The sequence below is a fragment of the Dendrobates tinctorius genome, unplaced genomic scaffold, assembly GCF_039654945.1.
Source record: "Dendrobates tinctorius isolate UK_male_01 unplaced genomic scaffold, ASM3965494v1 ptg000035l, whole genome shotgun sequence".
NCBI classification, from domain to species: domain Eukaryota; kingdom Metazoa; phylum Chordata; class Amphibia; order Anura; family Dendrobatidae; genus Dendrobates; species Dendrobates tinctorius.
The window spans coordinates 4,430,473-4,454,757 of NW_027361703.1; the positions used below are offsets into that span (position 1 = coordinate 4,430,473).

At 41.6% G+C, this 24,285-nt stretch overlaps 1 protein-coding gene across 2 annotated transcripts in view; it reads right to left on the reverse strand.

Moving 5' to 3' along the window:
* Positions 1–24,285, reverse strand: part of NELL2 (neural EGFL like 2) — a 549,962-nt gene that overhangs the window by 112,060 nt on the left and 413,617 nt on the right. The window contains exon 13 of one of the 2 annotated variants that reach the window (XM_073573234.1): positions 6,693–6,818. The exons of the other annotated variant lie outside the window; for it this stretch is intronic. Within the exon in view, the coding sequence (XP_073429335.1) occupies positions 6,693–6,818 (126 nt within the window). The remainder of the gene's footprint in view (positions 1–6,692; positions 6,819–24,285) is intronic. 2 annotated transcript variants of the gene reach the window in all.

Below are 24,285 nucleotides of genomic sequence, written 5' to 3' on the forward strand. Positions count from 1 at the left end.
ATTTATAAAGATGACTGCCTGAAGAGAACATGCAAATGTCCACAGTCATTGACGATATGGGGCTGCATGTCCGGTAAAGGCACTAGGGAGATGGCTGTCATTACATCTTCAATAAATGCACAAGTTTATGTTGATATTTTGGACACTTTTCTTATCCCTTCAATTGAAAGGATGTTTGGGGATGATGAAATCATTTTTCAAGATGATAATGCATCCTGCCATAGAGCAAAAACTGTGAAAACATTTCTTGAAAAAATACACATAAGGTCAATATCATGGCCTGCAAATAGTCCAGATATCAATCCAATTGAAAATCTTTGGTGGAAGTTGAAGAAAATGGTCCATGACAAGGCTCCAACCTGCAAAGCTGATCTGGCAACAGCAATCAGAGAAAGTTGGAGCCAGAATGATGAAGAGTACTGTTTGACACTCATTAAGTCCATGCCTCAGAGACTGCAAGCTGTTATAAAAGCTAGAGGTGGTGCAACAAATACTAGTGATGTGTTGGAGTGTTTTTTTGTTTGTTTGTTTTTCATGATTCCATAATTTTTTCCCTTGGAATTGAGTGATTCCATAATTTTTCCCCTATGCTTGGTTTAAAAAAGTAACCATTACTGACTACCACATTTTTTGTTCTTGATTTCTTTTAGTGTTTCTTAAAGCCAGCAAGTTGCCATTTAAATTGACTTTAGTTTTGTGCCATGTCTGTGATCTGCTTTTTTTCTACAAAATTAAACAACTGAATGAACATCCTCCAAGGTGGTGATTCCATAATTTTTGACAGGGGTTGTATATGGGGCTGCGCATGGTCCATAACCCACAAGTGAACATGTCTGTTTTTTTCAAGCAGCATGAACGTGAATATATCCCGAACATATGCACACTGATGACACATGGATGACATCTGTGGCACATGTACCAGAATGAAATGCTCAGGCAGCTGGGAAAATTAGTACACTCAGCGCTGTTGCCAGGCACCGGGTGCTGACTACAACTGTCATCATCCTCGCCTGGTCTACCTGTGATCAGTGAGACCAGGCGACGCTGATGACAGTTGTAGTCAGCACCCGCAGCTTGAGAATAGTGGAAAGTTTTCCTTTTTTCACCTGTCACACATTAAATAAATAATAAAATTAAATAAATGGTATGGGGTCCCACCTAGATTTTAAAGCCAGCGCAGATAAAGCAGACAGCTGCGGGCTTCTATTATCAGGCTGGGATGGTCAATTGTCCCCAGTCCATAAATAAAAGCCCGCAGGCACCTAAAAATTGGTGAATCACATTAGATGTGCCAATTCTGGCTCATCTTGATTGATCTGGTGCAGTGGTAATATATAGGTTTGATGGCAGCTGTGATTTGTCAAAAATAACAGCTGCCATCAACATCAAGCCCTGGGGTTAGTAATGAAGAGGTGTCAGTTAGACACCCCCATCACTAAGCCTGTAAGTAAAAATCATTAAAATACACACACAGAGAAAAGCCCTTTATTTTAAAATAAAAACCGAGACACCCTCTTTCACCTATTTCTCAAATAAACAAGGCCGCAACTCTGTCGTAATTCACATCGATGTCCCACAACGATCCCTGACTACTACATCTGGAGGCTCTGATGAGCGGTGACATCAGTAACATGACTGATCACCATGGCTGCCAGAACACACTGAGAGTAGCGTGAGAACCAGTGGCAGTGAAAAGTGATAAATTCATTAAGGTTAAGGCAGGTCAAAGCCGGTGGTTCTCACAGTAAGCTCTGTGTGAGCTGGCCAGCTGTGAACTGCGGTAACCTTAGGGAGTTCAAAGTTGTACAACTCACACAGAGCTTACTGTGAGAACCGCTGGCTGTGACCTATGGTAACCTTAATAAAGTCACCACTCATCACTGCTGCTAGTTCTCATGCTACTTTCAGTGTGTTCGGGTGGCTGTGATGAACGGTATCATTACGGACATCACCGCTTATCACTGCCTCCAGATGTGGCAGAGTCGGGGATCATTGTGGGACATCGATGTGGATTACAATAGACCTGCGGGGGTGTTTTTTGGGTAAATAAATGGGTGAAAGATGGTGTCTGGGTTTTTATTTTACAATCATTGACTTTTCTGAGTGTGTGTCTTAATGATTTTTACTTACAGGGTTAGTAATGGGGGAGGGGGTGACTGACACCTCTCTATTACTAACCCCAGGGCTTGATGGCAGCTGTTATTTTTGACAAATCACAGCTGCCGTGGATCGTGGTGGGACCTCCATGTGGACTTCGACGGACTACTGTGGATTTTTTTTTATAATAAATGGGTAAAAGAGAAATTTATCGGGGAGTGATTTTTACAGACAATGGACTTTTGTGTATCTGTTTTTTCCTTTTTTTGACTGTGGGTTAGTAATGGGGGAGTCTGACAGACACCTCTCCATTAGCAACCCTGGGCTTGAGGTCAGTGGATATTACACAACTGACATCAACCTCAAAATCATTACCCTGATTACATCAGGACAGTTGGGAAAAGCCATTTCTGGGGAGGCTGAGGGCTGGTTTTGTTAAGCTTGAAACGGGCCAGTATCCATGGACCTTCCCAGCCTATTAAGATCAGCCCGCAGCTGTCTGCTTAGCGATTGCTGATTATTAAAAATATCTGGCACTCCACATCTTTTTTTAAGGGTCCCCCCTTTTAATAACCAGTAGAGACTAAGCAGACAGCTGTGAGCTGATAATAATAGGCAGGGAAGCTCCATGCTGTCAAGCTGCGGATTAGAAACGCGCACCACAAGTCATTTTAAGGTGAGTAAAAGACACACTGAGCATGAGATTTCCATATACAGTATGTCATCCACTTTGCTGGAACTGTAAGACGCTGGGTCAAAAACACACCAAAAGCTCATCTTGGGAATGTATCCTTAAAAACAATGAATACGATTCAGAAAAAGGAGGGCAAAGGAAAAATGGAGCAGTTTTGGTTGCAAAGCTGAATGTTGAATCTTTTTCTTTACTGTTGATATATGACCTTCCAAATTGAATCTGTTGTTACAAGAAGCAGAAGGAATCTGAATCTGTAGCATAGATATAGAATGCAAAAATCGATTATCTTCCATGTAAGGCTTCATTAACTTTTTTTGAACATGTGAAAGAATTTTTTTTTAATCAGTCTGCTACATCTGCATTTCATTCATTTTTTATCCATGTACTCTTTTTTTACATAAGTGAAACATCTCATTTTCTTGTATGTAAATAAATACATTTCCAGGCTTCTCCAACACAAGAAAAAGTAAAACACAATTAGGATGGCACATGGATGACACCTGAGTAGTACCATTTTTTTAACCAACCTATTGATATGACTGGGTAAGTGATATCCCTGATTCAGATACCTAGTAGTTTTTTAAGACACTCAGTCAGCAAAGAAAAAACAGGGTCATGAGAAGAGCTCCATCGACTTTAATAGATACGTGTCCAATTTGTCAAAATACAGCTAGAACACGTATGTAAAAAATGGAAATCTGAGGCTATAGTCATTTTACTTTCTTTCTACAACATTTCTCCTATAAGCTATAAACTCAGCCAAAGTGATGCCGGCAGATAAAATATGAATAAAGAGAAACAGCCTTTCCTTTTTTCACTACAATATCTTAAAATTTAATATATAAAGCTGAATGTGTGTGTGTATGTCCAGGATTGGCATCTGCACCGTCGCAGCTACAGCCACAAAATTTTGCACAGTCACACGTCTGGACCCCGAGAGAGTCCTAGGCTATGTTGTGAGGTGAAATTTTAACCCCGCGCGTTCCAATTCACCAAACAATTTTGCCTATTATTCTTATTTCTATGGTGTTATCGTCCTTCTGTAAAGCTGGAAATAACACAATTTATTACCGTGCCAACACAGACCACCCTCTGACACAGACTGCAGGGGGAGCCCAGTATCACACAGGATAGGATTAGATACAAGGCTCAGCAGTCAGTATCACACAGGATAGGATTAGATACACAGCTCAGCAGTCAGTATCACACAGGATAGGATTAGACACATGGCTCAGCAGTCAGTATCACACAGGATAGGATTAGATAAACAGCTCAGCACACAGTATCACACAGAATAGTATTAGATACACGGCTCAGCAGACAGTATCACACAGAATAGGATTAGATACACGGCTAAGCAGTCAGTATCACACAGGATAGGATTAGATACATTAGATACACGGCTGAGCAGTCAGTAACACACATGATAGGAATAGGTACATGGCTCAGCAGTCAGTATCACACAGGATAGGGTTAGATACACGGCTCAGCAGACGGTATCACACAGGATAGGATTAGATACACTGCTCAGCAGTCAGTATCACACAGGATAGGATTAGATACACAACTCAGCAGTCAGTATCACACAGCATAGGATTAGATACACAGCTCAGCAGGCAGTATCACACAGGATAGGAATAGATACACGACTCAGCAGTCAGTATCACACAGGATAGGAATAGATACACAGCTCAGCAGTCAGTATCACACAGGATAGGAATAGATACACAGCTCAGCAGTCAGTATCACACAGGATAGGATTAGATACACGGCTCAGCAGACGGTATCACACAGGATAGGATTAGATACACAGCTCAGCAGGCAGTATCACACAGGATAGGAATAGATACACGGCTCAGCAGTCAGTATCACACAGGATAGGAATAGATACACGACTCAGCAGTCAGTATCACACAGGATAGGAATAGATACACAGCTCAGCAGTCAGTATCACACAGGATAGGATTAGATACACAGCTCAGCACACAGTATCACACAGAATAGTATTAGATACACAGCTCAGCAGACAGTATCACACAGAATAGGATTAGATACGCGGCTCTGCAGTCAGTATCACACAGGATAGGATTAGATACACGGCTGAGCAGTCAGTAACATGCATGATAGGATTAGGTACATGGCTCAGCAGTCAGTATCACACAGGATAGGGTTAGATACACGGCTCAGCAGACGGTATCACACAGGATAGGATTAGATACACGGCTGAGCAGTCAGTAACACCCGATAGGATTAGATACACGGCTCAGCAGAAAGGTTCACACAGGAGAGGATTATGTACACAGCTCAGCAGACATTATCACACAGGATAGGGTTAGATACACAGATACACATGTTATTTATCAAATGGCTCTTGAATGAGTTGAAAATAAAATACTATCAATACTTGGGTAATCGTTTAGTTAATTTGTGTTGCAAATCTGTAGTGTTGAATATATGATGTGAAATGTTTTTATGTGCAATATAATCATTATAATTTGTTATAACTAACCACAGTTGGTTACTATGCCCAGAAAATGCCGGGCCCTTCAGCTTGTATTTAATATAGTGAATAAGTCATACAAAAGGAAAAAATTGAATCAGAGCAGAAAAACCAGAAGTACATTTTCTCTGCAAATGTTCTAATACAATATATAAGATTGCAAGTTTTCTTTACTTACATTTTTACATTTATATTGTTATTCAAATTACGATTGGAAATGTGCTATTCATTTCTGTGCTTCATGTACACAGATTAAAGCACATATTCCATGAAAGGGAAATAGCTTTTCCATTTGCTTCCAACAGAACTAGCCATGTGTTACAATTTCTGTCAAATCACTGCACCACAAAAGCACCAAGGGCCTTTAGTGATCAAAGGATTCATCTTACTAGTGATCTGTTAGCATTGCCTGCAGATATTTTTAATTGCCTTGCAGTAATTAGTTGGCTGTATTTTTCAGAGCTGGCTAGATCAAATATGGAAAGTAGCTTTAGATCTTGTCTGCACAGGATGTGAACTTTTTACTCCGTACAACTAATAATTAATGCAGTAATATGAGATAACCAAGGACAATAAATCAGTTCTACAAAACAATATAGTGGTAAAAATATGGACCAACAACCTCTTCTGAGGCCAACACAGGCCAATCGTGCTTGCTTTGTATGCCTTACATCTTTCCATGTAGTGAAAGGGGTTGTGTGGCACCTCTCATTTTGCCTTTTTTGGCAGGGATCGCTCAAACCCTTTCAATTCTAAGGATCGATCCCAACAAGCCAATTACCAGATTTACCAGCTGCAACCTATGCTCGATTTCTATAAAGCAAGCTCATTGTTTTTATACAACTTTGGAAGACAAAAGCCCGAAGTGAATTCAAGAGAAGTCTCATTTTTTTCTGTACAGGTGTATTACATGTAAGATGTATTTTTGGCTTTGACTTCAAGAACTGCAACAAAAAACGTGAACTTGGAAACCCAGCCTTATGCTGTGTTCACACTTAGTTTTTATTCAGGCATTTTTGGAGCAGGAGCTCTCCAACTCACCAATCAAAACTCGTGGCTTTGAAACGCCTCATGTGTTTTGGAAAGTATAAGCTTCACAAACTCGTGAAAAAACTCAGTGTGAACATAGTCTTAAGCTTCATTCATTAATGTTTATATACAGACTTTGACTCACAGAATACCTGCGGATCTCCTGAACTGAACTTGAGAGCCTCATATTTTCTCATGAGTCTATCAAGTTCGGGTCAAAGACCACCGGCAAGTCCAGTACATACACTATCTGTGTTACACAGACCTCTGAATGGGGCTGTAGACTGTTTCAGAACCATGCAGAAAATCCTATAGACTGACAAAGAGTGAGGGCTAGATTGCAACTATAGACAAGCCTAATCGTGTTCATACCTGTGCAGGAATAGTCATCAATTTTGATGTAGCCTGTTTGGCAAATGCACATGAATGATCCTGGGGTATTCACACAGATAGTATTCTCCCGGCAGTAATGGCGACCTTCAGCACACTCATCAATATCTGGTCAATTGGAAAGAAAATAAAAAGCATTATTATGTTTTCCTATCATATGTATTGGATGGCTTTTATTATAAATAGGTGCAGACACATCGAAGTTATGTTTGCTATTTTTAAGTTTAAGAATTTATTAATGATGATGGTTGTGATCATCTAAAAAAATCACCTATAAAATTATGTACAGTAACAAAGCAAAAGGGAATCTGAAATGGATTTTATACACAGAAACTTAAAGCACCACTCCAGCGTTTTTTTTTAATTCCAGCGCTGGAATGGTGCAACTAATTGAAGTTCACGGCCCTTAGTTTCATAGTTATTAGCTGCTGTCTTCATCTGTTATAAGCACTGCTCCGGTCAGTCTTCTGCAGGCTGTGATCTGCTGGATCACTTTAGTGTTTGCTGGGCGAGCCGGAAATCAGTACTCATTGTAAGTTTATAGGAGCCAGAATGAGGTTCTCACAAATTTACATTGAGAACTTGTGGCCATCGCCTCTGATTTCCGGTCAGTCAGAAGTCGTAGTCACAAGATAGCGGCCAGGAAGAGCAGAAGATGGCGGCTGTTAAGTAAAATACTTGGGTCAGGAGAATTAGATTAGTGGCACCACTACAGAGCTGAAATAAGAAAAATCACTGGAGTGGTGCTTTAAAGGGCTTTTGATATGTCGTTGTTGTAAAAGCTTGTACTCCCCAAGAAATAACAGTTACGGACAGGGTTCCCAACCGTCCAGAAAATCCAGGACAGTCTGTAGAAATAGAGCACTTTTTTGCCCTGTCTGTAAGAAAAATGTAAGGCATTTGTGATATTTTTAAGCTAAATAAACTTATACAGATTATTTTGACTGAAACTGTCATCGTTTTATAGTTTACAATGAAAGCAGATAAGAACACGTTATCAGATTTATGGACTGTAGACTTGTATCACTTATAATCTTAATAATTTATTATGATTTTCCAATGTGTCTGTAAGAAATATTGTCTGTCTGTGATTTTTTGTTAAATTGTCCAGAAAAAAATAAAAAGTCACGCTGATTCTGGAGCATCTTTACCTTTCACTTTGGGCCCGCGTCATGATTGCATTTGAAATTGTTTTCTGTTAGACCTCTTTGACACATCCGTCTGTCACCATCAGTCAAAATCCGCCGCTTTGCTAAAAAAACGGATCCGCCACTTTTCTTGGCGGATCCGTTTTTTTTCCCATTGAGTTGCATTACCAGCGGATCTTGATGGATGGTCATCCGTTGGATCCGTTTTTATACGGATCCGCCAAAATTTTGCCCGGACGGACAATGCAACGTTTTTTTGGCCCCGCAGATCCGCATTTTACAGTGCGCATGCCCGGAGGAATTGACTCAGCTGGAAATTTAACCCTGAACTCGGTTCTGGCGGCTGAAAATCTCTCTCTCTCTCTCTCTCTCCTTTTCCAGGCCAGGTTTCCTTTAAATTTCTGCCTTATCCGGATCCGTCAAAATAACGGTCCGCTGACACCCGTTTGTTTCAATCTGCCAACGGATCCGTTTTCCTCCATTTTGGCGGATATCAACTGAGCTAAAAACGGAAGTGTGAAACAGGCCTTAGGTGTTGTGGATTTTGTGCGAGCTTTTAATTTACACCAAATTTATCTTTCCATTTATCCCTTTGCTTGAACACTATCATATATGTAATATGCCTCTTTCACATGTCCATATTCCCAGTACTTATGGTATCTGTTTTTTTCACAGATACCCATTATAACCAATGCCTGGTGCTATGCACATGTCCGTGTTTTTACATGGACTGGGTGCCCATGCAAGACACACAGAGACATGTCCATTTTTACCAACAGTACGGATGACAAGGGCCAATATAACTGTATGGGTCTGTAAAATAACATGTGCAGCACATGTTCCATATGTCATTCGTGAGCTGTACATGTTAATATTGCAAAGTATGAGAAGCTTTGTAATTTCATTCTTCCTTTAACCATACCTGCAAAGCACTGACGGTAAAAACAAACACCGTGATCAACACATGAATGACACACTGATAACACATGGATGACACACTGACTAACATGTGGATGATACACTGATAACACATGGATGACACACTGACCAACATATGGATGATACACTGATAACACATGGATGACATGCTGACAATATATGGATGACACACTGACCAACACATGGATGACACACTGACAACACATGGATGACACAATGACCAACACATAATGTGGATGACATAGTGACCAACACATGGATGGCACCCTGATCAATACATGGATGATACATTGATAACACATGGATGACACACTGATCAACACATGGATGATACACTGATAACACATGGATGACACACTGATAACACATGGATGTTACACTGATAACACATGGATGATACACTGATAACACATGGATGACACGCTGACAACATATGGATGACACACTGACCAACACATGGATGATACACTGATAACACATGGATGACACACTTACAACACATGGATGACACACTTACAACACATGGATGACACACTGACAACACATGGATGACTCAATGACCAACAGATGATATGGATGAAATAGTGACCAACACATGGATGGCACCCTGATCAATACATGGATGACACACTGACCAACATATGGATGACACACTGATAACACATGGATGACACACTGATAACATATGGACGACACACTGATAACACATGGATGACACACTGATAACATATGGATGACACACTGATAATACATGGATGATACACTGATAACACATGGATGACACACTGACTAACATGTGGATGATACACTGATAACACATGGATGACACACTGACCAACATATGGATGATACACTGATAACACATGGATGACATGCTGACAATATATGGATGACACACTGACCAACACATGGATGACACACTGACAACACATGGATGACACAATGACCAACACATAATGTGGATGACATAGTGACCAACACATGGATGGCACCCTGATCAATACATGGATGATACATTGATAACACATGGATGACACACTGATCAACACATGGATGATACACTGATAACACATGGATGACACGCTGACAACATATGGATGACACACTGACCAACACATGGATGATACACTGATAACACATGGATGACACGCTGACAACATATGGATGACACACTGACCAACACATGGATGATACACTGATAACACATGGATGACACACTTACAACACATGGATGACACACTTACAACACATGGATGACACAATGACAACACATGGATGACTCAATGACCAACAGATGATATGGATGAAATAGTGACCAACACATGGATGGCACCCTGATCAATACATGGATGACACACTGACCAACATATGGATGACACACTGATAACACATGGATGACACACTGATAACATATGGATGACACACTGATAACACATGGATGACACACTGATAACATATGGATGACACACTGATAACACATGGATGATACACTGATAACACATGGATGACACACTGACTAACATGTGGATGATACACTGATAACACATGGATGACACACTGACCAACATATGGATGATACACTGATAACACATGGATGACATGCTGACAATATATGGATGACACACTGACCAACACATGGATGACACACTGACAACACATGGATGACACAATGACCAACACATAATGTGGATGACATAGTGACCAACACATGGATGGCACCCTGATCAATACATGGATGATACATTGATAACACATGGATGACACACTGATCAACACATGGATGATACACTGATAACACATGGATGACACGCTGACAACATATGGATGACACACTGACCAACACATGGATGATACACTGATAACACATGGATGACACGCTGACAACATATGGATGACACACTGATCAACACATGGATGATACACTGATAACACATGGATGACACACTTACAACACATGGATGACACACTTACAACACATGGATGACACAATGACAACACATGGATGACTCAATGACCAACAGATGATATGGATGAAATAGTGACCAACACATGGATGGCACCCTGATCAATACATGGATGACACACTGACCAACATATGGATGACACACTGATAACACATGGATGACACACTGATAACATATGGATGACACACTGATAACACATGGATGACACACTGATAACATATGGATGACACACTGATAACACATGGATGATACACTGATAACACATGGATGACACACTGACTAACATGTGGATGATACACTGATAACACATGGATGACACACTGACCAACATATGGATGATACACTGATAACACATGGATGACATGCTGACAATATATGGATGACACACTGACCAACACATGGATGACACACTGACAACACATGGATGACACAATGACCAACACATAATGTGGATGACATAGTGACCAACACATGGATGGCACCCTGATCAACACATGGATGACACGCTGACAACATATGGATGACACACTGACCAACACATGGATGATACACTGATAACACATGGATGACACGCTGACAACATATGGATGACACACTGACCAACACACGGATGATACACTGATAACACATGGATGACACACTTACAACACATGGATGACACACTTACAACACATGGATGACACACTGACAACACATGGATGACTCAATGACCAACAGATGATATGGATGACATAGTGACCAACACATGGATGGCACCCTGATCAATACATGGATGACACACTGACCAACATATGGATGACACACTAATAACACATGGATGACACACTGATAACATATGGATGACACACTGATAACACATGGATGACACACTGATAACATATGGATGACACACTGATAACACATGGATGATACACTGATAACATATGGATGACACACTGATGCAAAACACTGATACCACCAGTATTGTTTTTTCCCGTACATCTTTAAACATCAACTTGTAAAGGAGGCCTTAGCCTGATTTTTCTTAGTTTGTCACTGTCAGGGAGGGTTTAGAGTTTCCAGTGTTTGTAATCTAATTCATCATTTACAATTTTTCAAAAAGTCTCCAGGTCCCTGTGGACCGATTTTATGTGCATCATACATTTTTTTTTAGCAATTTATGGGATGTTTTGCAATACTTGGAGCTTTATAGAGCGAAAATATGATTAAAGATAGGAAAGAAGACTATTTTTGACTTTATGTAATAATTATGAATCAAGTGAACTATTTTGATATTCTGGGCGCAAACATCATCAACTAATGCCATAAGATGAAGAAAGAAAAGTGACTTGTCTAAAGAGGTAACAGATCTTTAACAATTCTGATATTTTGCCTCCCAATTCAGATCAGGATTTATAATGTTATTAACATTTAACTTGTCTCAGCTGAAGGACTGAACAAATCGTTCCTACACAGCTTCATACAGAACACACAGCAGCCGATGGCACAGAAAAGCTTCACACAATTTCAGATCAAGACCCTGAATAATGAGCTGCATCAGACTTTGAATTGAAGATCTATAGCAAATTGCTATTTGTACAATGTCACCACCTTCCATGGTATTGCATATTGTCAGACATTTATATTCTAGCTTAAATCATATCAGTCCTGTTCAAATAACTGTCACATGAATTGTATCCAAAGATTTAAAGAAGAGCTGTCATCAGGTCAAAGTGGACAGCTTCTGCTCCTATTTTATTCCTGCCCCCAGGTAAATCTACTTTTCCTCATTTTTTAAATCCACCATTAGGTCCCAGAGATATCAGACTTTTTATTTAGCGTGCTCAATATGCAAATTTTTATTACATTACAATGTGGTTACAAGGCAAAATAAAAGAGAGTGTGGACTTTACCAAGCTACTTGACCAAGCCAGATTTAGAAAAGCCTGACATGGGGTTTTATTTTTGGAGAGATGTGTGGAAAGGTAGTGGGACGTATCTCTCCCTCCACTCCAGGGTTTTGGGAGTGGCTCGTGTTCAAGATTCCCATTTAAACATTCAGTTAAGGTTCAGATGAGTCAGTATTGATTTTGCAAGCAACAGAACAGGAGCTCTGTGTATATAAGGTCTCTGTGAGACTGATTACTGGTCAGAGCCAGAGAGAGCAAAAGTCGTTGCCACACCCATGATTTACACCGTGGTGCCATCACAAACAGCAACGGATTGAATGGGACTGTTAAAGACGATTAGGTTGCAAGCCGGAGGATAATGTTTGAGTTTGTCTTCAGAAGTTGCCAAAATAAAGACATTTAAGTTGAAATATCTTGGCTCAATGTCTCAATAGTGCACTGTCATTGAAGCCACTGCCTAACAATATATATATATACGTATAATCTCAGTAGAGCAGCGGTAATTAGATAATGCTTACTTTATGCTGAGTTGCACGTTTCCATTTACAGTTACTCATTTATTGTAAGACTAGATGGAGGTCCGATGCTATCGCCTTGGGAGGGCGGTAATGTCACAATGGAGGTAGGCTTTGCAGTGTTGAGAATCTCTCCCCCCTATATGCTCACCCACCTATCCACTCACTTGTAGTACCATGCAAGAGGCCGCGTATGGCGTATACAGTGTGTGTGTGGTGTGTATGGAATATACAGAGTGTGTGTGGTGCGTACGGCGTATACAGTGTGAGTGTATGTGTTATGCGTACGGCGTATACAGTGTGTGTGTCGTGCATACGGCGCATACAGTGTGAGTGTATGTGTGGTGCGTACGGCGTATACAGTGTGTGCATGGCTTATACAGTGTGTGTGGTGCGTATACAGTGTGTGTGTGAGTGGTGTGTATGGCGTATACAGTGTGTGCGTGTGTTGCATGCAGCGTATACAGTGTGTGTACAGCATATACAGTGTGTGTGTATGGTGTATAGTGTGTGTGGTGCGTACGGCATATACAGTGTGTGTGCGTGGTGCACCCAGCGTATACAGTGTGTGCGTGTGGTGCATACGGCGTATACAGTGTGTGTGTGTGTGCTGTGTTTACAGCGTATACAGTGTGTGTGTGTGGTGTGTATGGCGTATACAGTGTGTGTATGGTGCGTACGGTGTAAACAGTGTGTGTGTCGTGCGTACGGCGTATACAGTGCGTGTGTGGTGCGTATGACGCATACAGTGTGTGTGTGTATGGTGCATATGGCGTATACAGTGTGTGTGGTGCATACGGCGTATACTGTACGGTGCATACGGCGTATGAAGTGTGTGTGTGTGGTGTGTACGGCATATACAGCGGGTGTGTGTGGTGCATACGAAATAAACAGTGTGTGTGTCGTGCATACAGCGTATACAGTGTGTGGTGTGTACAGTGTATACAGTGTGTGTGTGGTACTGTGGTGTAGTGACAACTGTGTCCGCTAGGGGGCGCTGTGTGGGTGTCCCAGGACAGGCGTATAAGCATTTCTATTGTCCTGATAGGTGTAGGATGCTGAATGATCATAGTGTATCTCAAGGTGGGTGGCCTTGAGATGGAGACTGTTGCGTGTGTTGAGCAGCAGTGATACGGCTGAGGTGCTGTGGCAATGTGTCAGGGAGAAGTCTCCAGGTAACTAGGGAGACGGGTGGCCCTAGTTACCTACAAGCCCACCCAGGGGGTGTGTTTAGTACACTATAGTAAAAGACTGTGAGTGTGTGAAGGACCTGTGATGAGGTCATAGCCATGTGACCCGGTGGGCGTGGCTACGGACCATATATGGTGACCAGGGTAGGTCACATGTGGTGAATGCTGGGACCCAGTTGGTCCAGTGTGGAAGGTCCCGCTGAGATGGGGATTCCTGGCTAACAGCCTGTGAAGTGGCTGTGTGTAATGGCTGCCAGCATCTGAGAGTTCCTAGGAGGGAATGGACGTCTGCAGCATGATAAAGGAACCATGAGGTTACCCGGAAGTGGGTGAGATAACTGTGGCTAGAAAGCCTGTGTATGCATAACCTGTATCACTACAGAGTAACAGAGCTGAACTCTGTCATGGACGCTATGCTGTTAAGTGAACTTTATGTTACTGTTATGGGTTTATGCTGCTGAATAAACCGTATGGACTGCTATGATTATTTATGGAAAACCCGTGCTGGATCTGGTTTTGTGGCTGCAAGCGAATATCCCCTACCTGAATAACAGCACTACCTCACAGGTACATACGGCATATACAGTGTGTAGTGCGTATGGCGTATACAGTGTGTGTATGTGTGGTGCGTACAGCGTATATAGTGTGTGTGGTGTGTGTATGTGGTGCATACGGCATATACAGTGTGTGTTTGTGTGTGTGGTGCGACTGTTCCGCTGGTGGTACCGCGTAAAAGGCTGGTAACACCAGCAGTTTCCATATTGAGACACCCATCACTTGGGTGTCCCAATATGGCGGTCGGTGAACTTCCACTGCTTGGAATTCTGGGATCTGGACACATCTGGACGGAACAAGATGTGAAGACATTACAAGTTAAGTATATATTAGACTAGATGGAGGCCCGATGCTATCGCATCAGGAGGGCGATAATGTCATGATGGGGGCAGGCTTTGCAACATTGAGAATCTCTCCCCCCATGTGCTCATTTACCTATCCACTCTCTTTCCCCATGTGCTGATTTCTCCCATTTGTGCTCTCTTCTTTGACCTATCTACCCCATGTGTTATCCCCCCTTGTCTGCTGTCTCTCTTCTTCTTGTGCTGTGTTCTCCCCTCATGTGCTGTCCCATTTGAGCTGTCTCCCCCCCTGTGCTCAGTCTGTCTCACTCCTGTGTGCTTTCTCTCTCTCCCATCTGCTTTCTTCTCCTCTCATGTCATCTCTTGTTTGACCTGTGTACCCCATCACTAAACAGTCAGTGAAAAGAATGTTAGGAGGAATTTCTATTTAAAGGGGTTTTCCCACAAACAAAAGTTCATTTTGAAAATTGCCTGTGTCTGACTGTGTACAGAACATACCACACCTCCTGGGCAGGGGAGGAAGCAAAAGGCAATACTGGCATTACAGCAGGAGATCACAGAGGATACATTTTGTGAGGCTAAATATTGTTTAAAAACAGTCAGTGAAATATTTTACCTCACAAAATGAATCTTATGCTGTAATGTCCCATGAATCCCTGCTGTAATGTCAGTATTGTCTTTTGCTTCCTCCCCTGCCCAGGAGATGTGTTATGCTCCATACACGGTCAGACACAGACAATTTTTAAAATGAACTTTCGTTTGTGGGAGAACCCCTTTAATGTGACTCAGGAAATCTTGCACAACAAATTTTGGGGTCTATTTTTCCTGTTACCCACTGAAAATAAAAAATGTGGATCTAAATTTAAATTTTTGTGAAAAAAAGTTAAATGTTCTTTTTTTCCTTCCACATTCCATTAATTCCTGTGAAGCACCTGAAGGGGTTTTGAACACCATGAGAGGAGCAGTTTTTAGAGTGGTGTCACTTTTGGGTACTTTCTGTCATATAGGCCCCTCAAAGACTTCAAATGTGATGTGGTCCCTAAAAAACGGTTTTGTAAAGTTTGTTGGAAGATTGAGAAATCGATGGTCAACTTTTAACCCTTCTAAATTCTAAAAAAAAATTATGTTTCAAAAATTGTGCTGATGTAAAATGGACATGTTGGAAATGCTATTTCTTAACTATTGTATGTGACATAACTCTCTGATTTAAAATACTGTACAAAAAAATTCTCACCACATTTCCAAAGTTTTTACAAATAAATGCAAGTCATATTGAAGACAATTTAGCTTTATCCTGAAGGACAATATGTCAGGAAAAAACAGTCTCAGAATCGGTGGGTTCCGTTGTAGCGTTCCCGAGTTATTACCACATACCGAATTCTGATACTGGTCAGAATTGTAAAATTTGGCCTGTTCAGGAAGGTGAAAACAGGCTTTGGGTGAAGTGATTGAACAGTCAGACCACAATTCCTTTGTATACACAACTATCAATAATAGATGCCTCTGTGCACATAGTCTGTTGTTGTTCTCAGTAGCACATGTCCTGTTTACACAGAATGATGTCCTGCCGAGAACGATGATTTTTAAGCAAGCTTTAAAATCTATTTACCCAATGAACAATTATTTCACTGGTTCATTGCATGACTGGCAGGCTGTTACATTGGCCGATTGGGAAACAAGCGTTCCTAGGAACACTCAACCACAATAATCGACATATGAAAACTCACCTTAATAATCCTCATGCCAAATCTGTCCACTAGACTAAACCACACATTCACACTGTGCATTAAAAATGGCCCTGTGTTTTTTTTTTTACACTTTGCTTAAATATATCTTCTGTGTCTATCCCATCGTAGCCACAGTTTGGTCATGGTTTATTTGTAACCAGTTTAATATAAATTCTTCCTAGACTTAAGTTCAATGAGCATCTGTTTTTTTGCAAATCATTGTATACAGTCTAATGTATTTATAATGATTTGTGAGTTGACTGGATGCTAACAAGAAGAATTAATGTTTTAAATTGACAAGCATCTGTGCACTAAGCTTGTGAACTGGAGAGGTCGATGGCAGCAAGAAACAAAGGATCTGAGTTGCCAAGTATCCAGAAATTCCAAGACTGTCCATAAAAATTGGGCACTTTTTTTCCCTGTCCAAAAAATTAAGGCATCCGTCACTTTTTACAGGCTGGAGAAATTTATACAGATTATTTTGACTGTAATTCTCATCATTTTACAGTTCACAGTGAAGGCAGCTAATGTCTTCATATCAGAATTATGGGCTGTAGAAATGGAACTCTTTTAATTATAATTATACATTATAGTTTTACAACATGTCAGTAAAAATATGGTCTGTCCATGATTTTTTGATAAACTGTCCCGAAAAAATAAAAAGTCAAGTTAGAAACATTGCAGAGGAGTGCTATATTGATTCCCATCCAAAAATTCTAAAACATATAATAAATAACACATTATTCGTATCATAAAGGATGTTTTTATTGAGCTTTTATTTTATTTAGTGTAGTCTCCTCTGCAATCACTTCTTTTACTATCTAAAATCGGAAAAATGAAGCTCCTCCAGAAGAGGCTTCTAGAAGGCTTTCACAAAGTCAAAAGTAACAAACATTCCCAAGCTAAGGGCTAAATCAGAAAAGTGACTTTTCTCTTACACAAAAACCAGACAAATCAGTATGTTGGATATCTCAAGCTTCTAAATGTCAAACAAATGTGAAAAGCAGATACAGCTAGGTTGGCGTATGAGTGCTGGCCGATTTTTTTTTTTTCACCGTTCCACAGACTTAGATTGGCAGGTTTGATCTTTGGCATGGTTCAATATCAGACATGTCTGGGTGTTTTGGTTTGGATCACTCGGCTGGCTGAAGACATAGACATGTGAGAAGTGTGTGATCTATCCATGAAAAACTTGGAGCTTGTCCATGAATAATAGAATTTTAATGAACCCTAAGTTAGAGAAAGTCCTCTTACAATATAATGTGCTAACTGATACAGAAGTTACAACTTACTAAACAACTTTCCTTTTGCCTCACACTTCAATGGAAATAGCAACATACTATATACAATCATATATACCCGATTGTATGACGGGTTAATATCCAACTTGACGTTTGACTGATAACATTACTAACATTTATGAATATGTTCTAGTAATGCTTAGACTTTATTTGCATTCTTACTTGGGAATTGCATTTAGCCTTATAATTATTTTGACTGAAGAACAGAACTGTATTTTGAAAACTATAAAGCCAATTTTTTGTATGGAGGAAATTCAGCAAGACGGTTTGCAAGTCTTGGTCCAGAGTCTGTTTAAGTAAGATGTTCCAAATTAATAAGGAGTCATACAACTCAAAGATATGTCACGTTTTTAAGGAGGCATGCGCCTTAGGCCGGTTTCACATTAGCGTCTTTGTGCGATGCGTTTGCGGCGCATAAATGTGCATGCGTCATCCGCCCTATCTTTAACATGGGGGGGCACATGGACATGTGTAAGTATGTGCTCGCATGCGTTTTCGAACACATGCGTCTTCTGGGCGTGTGCACTGGGGCGCTGCTAACGCAACATGCTTCTTTTTTCTGGTACAGAAGTTCCGTCAAAAAACGCATGCGCACGCTTGTGCACAGAATGCGTCAAAAGAACGCATTACAGTCTATGGGAACGCATATGTGAGCAAGCACATGCGTTCGACTGCATTCGCGTGCACATGCGTTGCTAGTTCACTTCTCTACAGACTATTGTGACGCAAGCTGCAAGAGGAGACCAGGAGACTACATTTTGAAATGTGAGTATACATTACAAGCTAATGGATGTCTGTCTGTTTTTATCCGTGCAGTCTGTAATTATTTTTGTCTCTTTCTTGCAGAATTCATCACCAACAGGAGGATGGCATCTGAAGTGAGTACATTTTCTACTGTTGGTAAGTATTCACTGTCACGTCTACACATGTGGCAATTTATTTTTTTTTTTATTCACAGAAGTCTTCAAGTGGAGAGGAAGACCAGCAGGAGCAGGCAACTCAGGGCCAAGCGTCGGTGGCAACACAGCGTGTAAGTATTTATTCATTTATCTATTTTTTTTCAAAACTTTTATCTTTCAAACATTAATGTGTTTCTTTCATTTCTAAGTTCCACAACGGGACCAGGAGGAGGAGGTCAATGACGACATCCTCATCACATCTGTCCAGGAGAGGGTTCTGTTGTGGGACACCCAGGATCCGCAGCACTCAGACCACGTGGTGATACGGCGGCTGTGGAATGAGGTGGCCAAAGCAATGTGGGATGGCTGGGACAACGCCCCAGCTAGGGGTCAAAAGGACTTTCGTAAGTATTGCAACTACACACCAATGAACCTGTAGGCCGGGATCACACAACCATGTGTGATGCGATAACCGCCTGTGAGTTTCTTGCATCACACACGATTGTGTTATCCCAGCCTAAAGTGCATTTTTAATTTTTTTTTTTCCTTTCACAGTGAAGAAAGTCAAAACTAGATGGCGTTCGATTAAGGACCGCTTCAATAGGGACCTGAGGCAGGAGGGCCAGGTTCGAAGCGGTGCCGGGACAAGGACCAGGAAGTACTGTATAAGTACCATCGTCTTCTCAGCTTCCTGAGACCGGTCCTTGCCCGTAGAACGTATTTCTTTGTTCTATTCCATTTTGTTGTGTTACCTAATCTGAATTTTTAAATTCCACAGGAGTTGGCGAATTTAAAATTGTAATTGTGGGATACTAATGTTTTCCTTTTCGTTTCACAGAACCTGGAGCAGCACCGTAGAACCTGGACCGGCTTCAGGAGCGGTCCTTCATCCAACTCCATCGAACCCATCCTAGCCATCCCACATCGAAGCGGTAAGTGGGCCTGCAGCACAGTCTGGAGAACCGGCAGCTGGTCCACCAGGTTTTCCCCTGCCCCAGTCCTCTGCCGCAACTTTATTTGGCTCTACCAACCAGCGGCAGCGGGGCTTGGACAGGCCATTTATGCCTGAGTTTGTTCATTTGAGCTCGGCTTTCCAGAATGGCTTCAAGGCACTCAGTGACAGAATGGAAAGTGGGTTTTTCCAGATTACCACACTTTTCCAGGATGTCAACCGACGCTTTGACATCCTGGAAACCGAGCTCCAGAGACCGGCAAGACATTTTATTACTGCCATAGAGAAGGGCATGGCGGAAAACCTTACGTCGGAACTCCAGTTGTCTGTGATGCAGGCCTGCAACACTGCATATGTATAGGCTATGCAGCAGGCTCGGTATATGCAGACAATTCCAGTATCTACATTTCCAATCATACCACCGCTTACACAGTTTAGCATACCGAGTTCTGCTGCATATCCGTGTACGGCCACCACTATGCCCACAACTGCCCAATACCAATCTACCACCACCATCACGGGTCCTGCAGACCACCACCACACCGTGCCGCCGAGTCCTGCTCCTGTTATGTCCATAGCCCAGTAGCCAACGCCTGCTCCAGCCTCCACCATGCTGGGTACAAGCACCCCAAGGAGGCCCACACCCCGGCGGAGCCCAAAAATTTTTAAAAAAAAAGCCGGACTGTCCATCTTTCTCCACCCTCACCTTCCAATGTTTTGTCTAATTTTTCTTTCCCATCACAGGTTTACCCTGACAATGTGTCTACCTCCAGAATCCCTGACCTTCCTTCAAGTTTACTCATCCCTTCCCCTGTCACCACCACTTTGCCCACCCCAACCTAATCGTCACAGGCCCCAATCCCCCTTTGTCCAGAATATTTCCCCTTGGTACCGTCCACCAACTTAATTTTTTTTGTTCTAAAAATAAATGTTATTTTGTTTTCCCCCAACAATGATTGGTCTTTGTGTCTTTTCGTCGCCAGCAACACACACCGTGCGCCGTCTACACAATGTTTTTGACTCCTCATATCTCCATGTCAGACACAATTTGTTCATCCTTTCTGTGTCTGTGTCTTTCATGGAGCTATGAGGTGTAAAAAAACAGAAAGAGGAGAGAAAATCCTCTTAAAAAAATAAAAAAAAAAGGTCAGGGGTCAGGTAAGGTGTCAGTAATGCTCACGTGGCCAGGTGTCTGCACTATTGGCCTCAGGATGGTTTACAGCATCCTGAGGTCAATAGTTTGAACACACGGCCAGGTGACCAAAGATGAGGTGGATTTGCTCCATACAGACTGTATTTGTGAACTGGTGATCACCTATGTAAAGGTTTTTTTTTTTTTGTTAAAAATTTACATAGGTGATCACCATTTCACATGTGGAGGTCACTTTGACCAGGTGTTAGGAAACAATAAATGAACATTTTAAGATTAACAAAAAGTTGTTTTATTGTCAGCAACATTAAAAGAATACAGGTAGTAAGTGTTTTATTAAAAGCACAGGAAAGTTATTAACAGCAAAAATTACATTATAAAAATAAAATAACAACACATTACATAAACACTGAAACATGTCATCTTGCCATGACAAACAGCCAATATCTGCAACAAAATAGGCCACAAATCTATCCTTCATTTCTCCAATTTCCGATGTTGTCCTCAGAGGGTGATGCTGGTAATCTGGCAATAGGTTTGCAACGGATTCATCAAGTTCGACGATTGGCCGCTCTTTAGCCATTATGTAGTTGTGGAGAACCACACACGCCTTCACCACCTCATCCACTGTCTTAATTTAAGATTAATTGCTGTTCCCAAAATGCGCCATTTTGAGACCAGGATACCAATGGCGCACTCCACAGTTCTTCGTGCCCAGGTCAGTCTGTAGTTGAAAATCCTTTTGGTATGGTCCAAGTCCCAACTGGAGTATGGTTTCAGGAGGTTGGCACACATATGAAGGACCTCATCCCCAACCACAACAAATGGCATTGGAGGTCCTTTAGTGTTGGGAAGAGGTTGTGGCTGTGGGAAATTGAAATTATTCCCATATAAGCGTTGGCCCATGTCTGAGTCTTCAAAATGCCTGGGAGTCATTACCACGGCCAAATGCTCCAATGTCCAAGGCTACAAAGCTGCAGTCTGTACCTGCAATAGCCATGAGCACTGTAGAAAAATATTTCTTATAATTAAAGTACTCGGATCCAGTGTTAGCCGGTTTTGTAATCCTGATGTGTTTGCCATCCACTGCTCCAATACAGTTGGGGAAATCACAAACTTTCTTGAATTTGGGAGCTTTTTCCTTCCATAATTCCGTGGTGGGTAGGGGTAAAAATTCCTCACAAAGAACGTCCCAAAAAGGCCGGCAAGCGTCTGCAAGAATTCCGGAAAGTGTAGAAATTCCAATCAGGAACTGGAAATGGAGCGATGTTAAGGTCTCTCCGGTAGCCATGAATCTTGCAGAGAAAGAAAAAAAAAAATTAAGTACATTGCAGGACAATAATAATTATGAGAGGCGTTTAGTTTGAAATATTACATACCGTAGTATCACCAGCAGACGTTCCTCAGCAGGAATCGCTCTCCGGAGCTGGGTGTCCTGCCTGCTGATGGCTCCTTCAACGCGACGAAGCAGATAGCGGAAGCTGTCTTGAGAGATCCTCGTATAGTCGAAATATTTGTCCGGGTTGTCTTTGAGCTCTGTGAATAAGGAGTGGTAGGCTTCACGGCTCTCCCAGACTTCTACGATAGGGTGTCGCCAAAAGCGCCGACACCGTCTTCTCTGTCTTTCTCTCTTCCGTTCTTCATCACAAGCAACAGCAAAAGCAAGAAACAAGGCGACATCCAAATCCAGATTGCAGTACAAACTGTCCATTCAAAGATCCATCTTGACGCAGGATACAGGAACAAAATGGGAGGATTTCACCTCTGCAAGGGTATGTACAGTCATGGCCAAAAGTTTTGAGAATGACACAAATATTAATTTTTACAAAGTCTACTGCTTCATTTTTTCTAATGGCAATTTGCATTTACTCCAGAATGTTATAAAGAGTGATCAGCTTAACAGCAATTACTTGCAAAGTCAATATTTGCCTAGAAAATTAACTTTATCCCCCAAAACACATTTCAACATCATTGCAGCCCTGCCTTAAAAGGACCAGCTAACATCGTTTCAGTGATTGCTCCATTAACACAGGTGTGGGTGTTGATGAGGACAGAGCTGGAGATCAATCTGTCATGATTAAGTAAGAATGACACCACTGGACACTTTAACAGGAGGCTGGTGCTTGGCATCATTGTTTCTCTTCTGTTAACCATGGTTATCTCTAAAGAAACACGTGCAGTCATCATTGCACTGCACAAAAATGGCCTAACAGGGAAGAGTATCGCAGCTAGAAAGATTGCACCTCAGTCAACAATCTATTGCATCATCAAGAACTTCAAGGAGAGAGGTTCCCTTGTTGCCAAAAAGGCTCCAGGGCGCCCAAGAAAGACCAGCAAGTGCCAGGACCGTCTCTTAAAAGTGTTTCAGCTGCGGATCGGGCTACCAGCAGTGCAGAGCTTGCTCAGGAATGGCAGCAGGCAGGTGTGAGTGCATCTGCACGCACTGTGAGGCGGAGACTCTTGGAGCAAGGTCTGGTCTCAAGGAGGGCAGCAAAGAAGCCACTTCTCTCCAGAAAAAACATCATGGACAGACTGATATTCTGCAAGAGGTACAGGGAGTGGACTGCTGAGGACTGGGGTAAAGTCATTTTCTCTGATGAATCCCCTTTTCGATTGTTTGGGACATCTGGAAAACGGCTTATTCGGAGAAGACCAGGTGAGCGCTACCACCAGTCTTGTCTCATGCCAACTGTCAAGCATCCTGAAACCATTCATGTGTGGGGTTGCTTCTCAGCCAAGGGAATGGGCTCTCTCTCAGTCTTGCCTAAAACACATTATTCATAAGTAACCTGAGGCACAAAATTTTTTTTAATTTTGCAGAAAAATATTTATTGAACATGGAACATGAAAAATACAGACTCCCCAACGTTTCGGCTAAACTAAGCCTTTATCAAGGGTTTATCTATAAAAAGAATAACCATAACATAAAATCAACAAAGTATGTTGGGAAAATTTTAATTATCATACAAAATCAATTCTTTAATCAGATTATGTAGATATTTTTTGCCAGCATAAATAAGAAAAAAGAAACAATTCCATCCAGT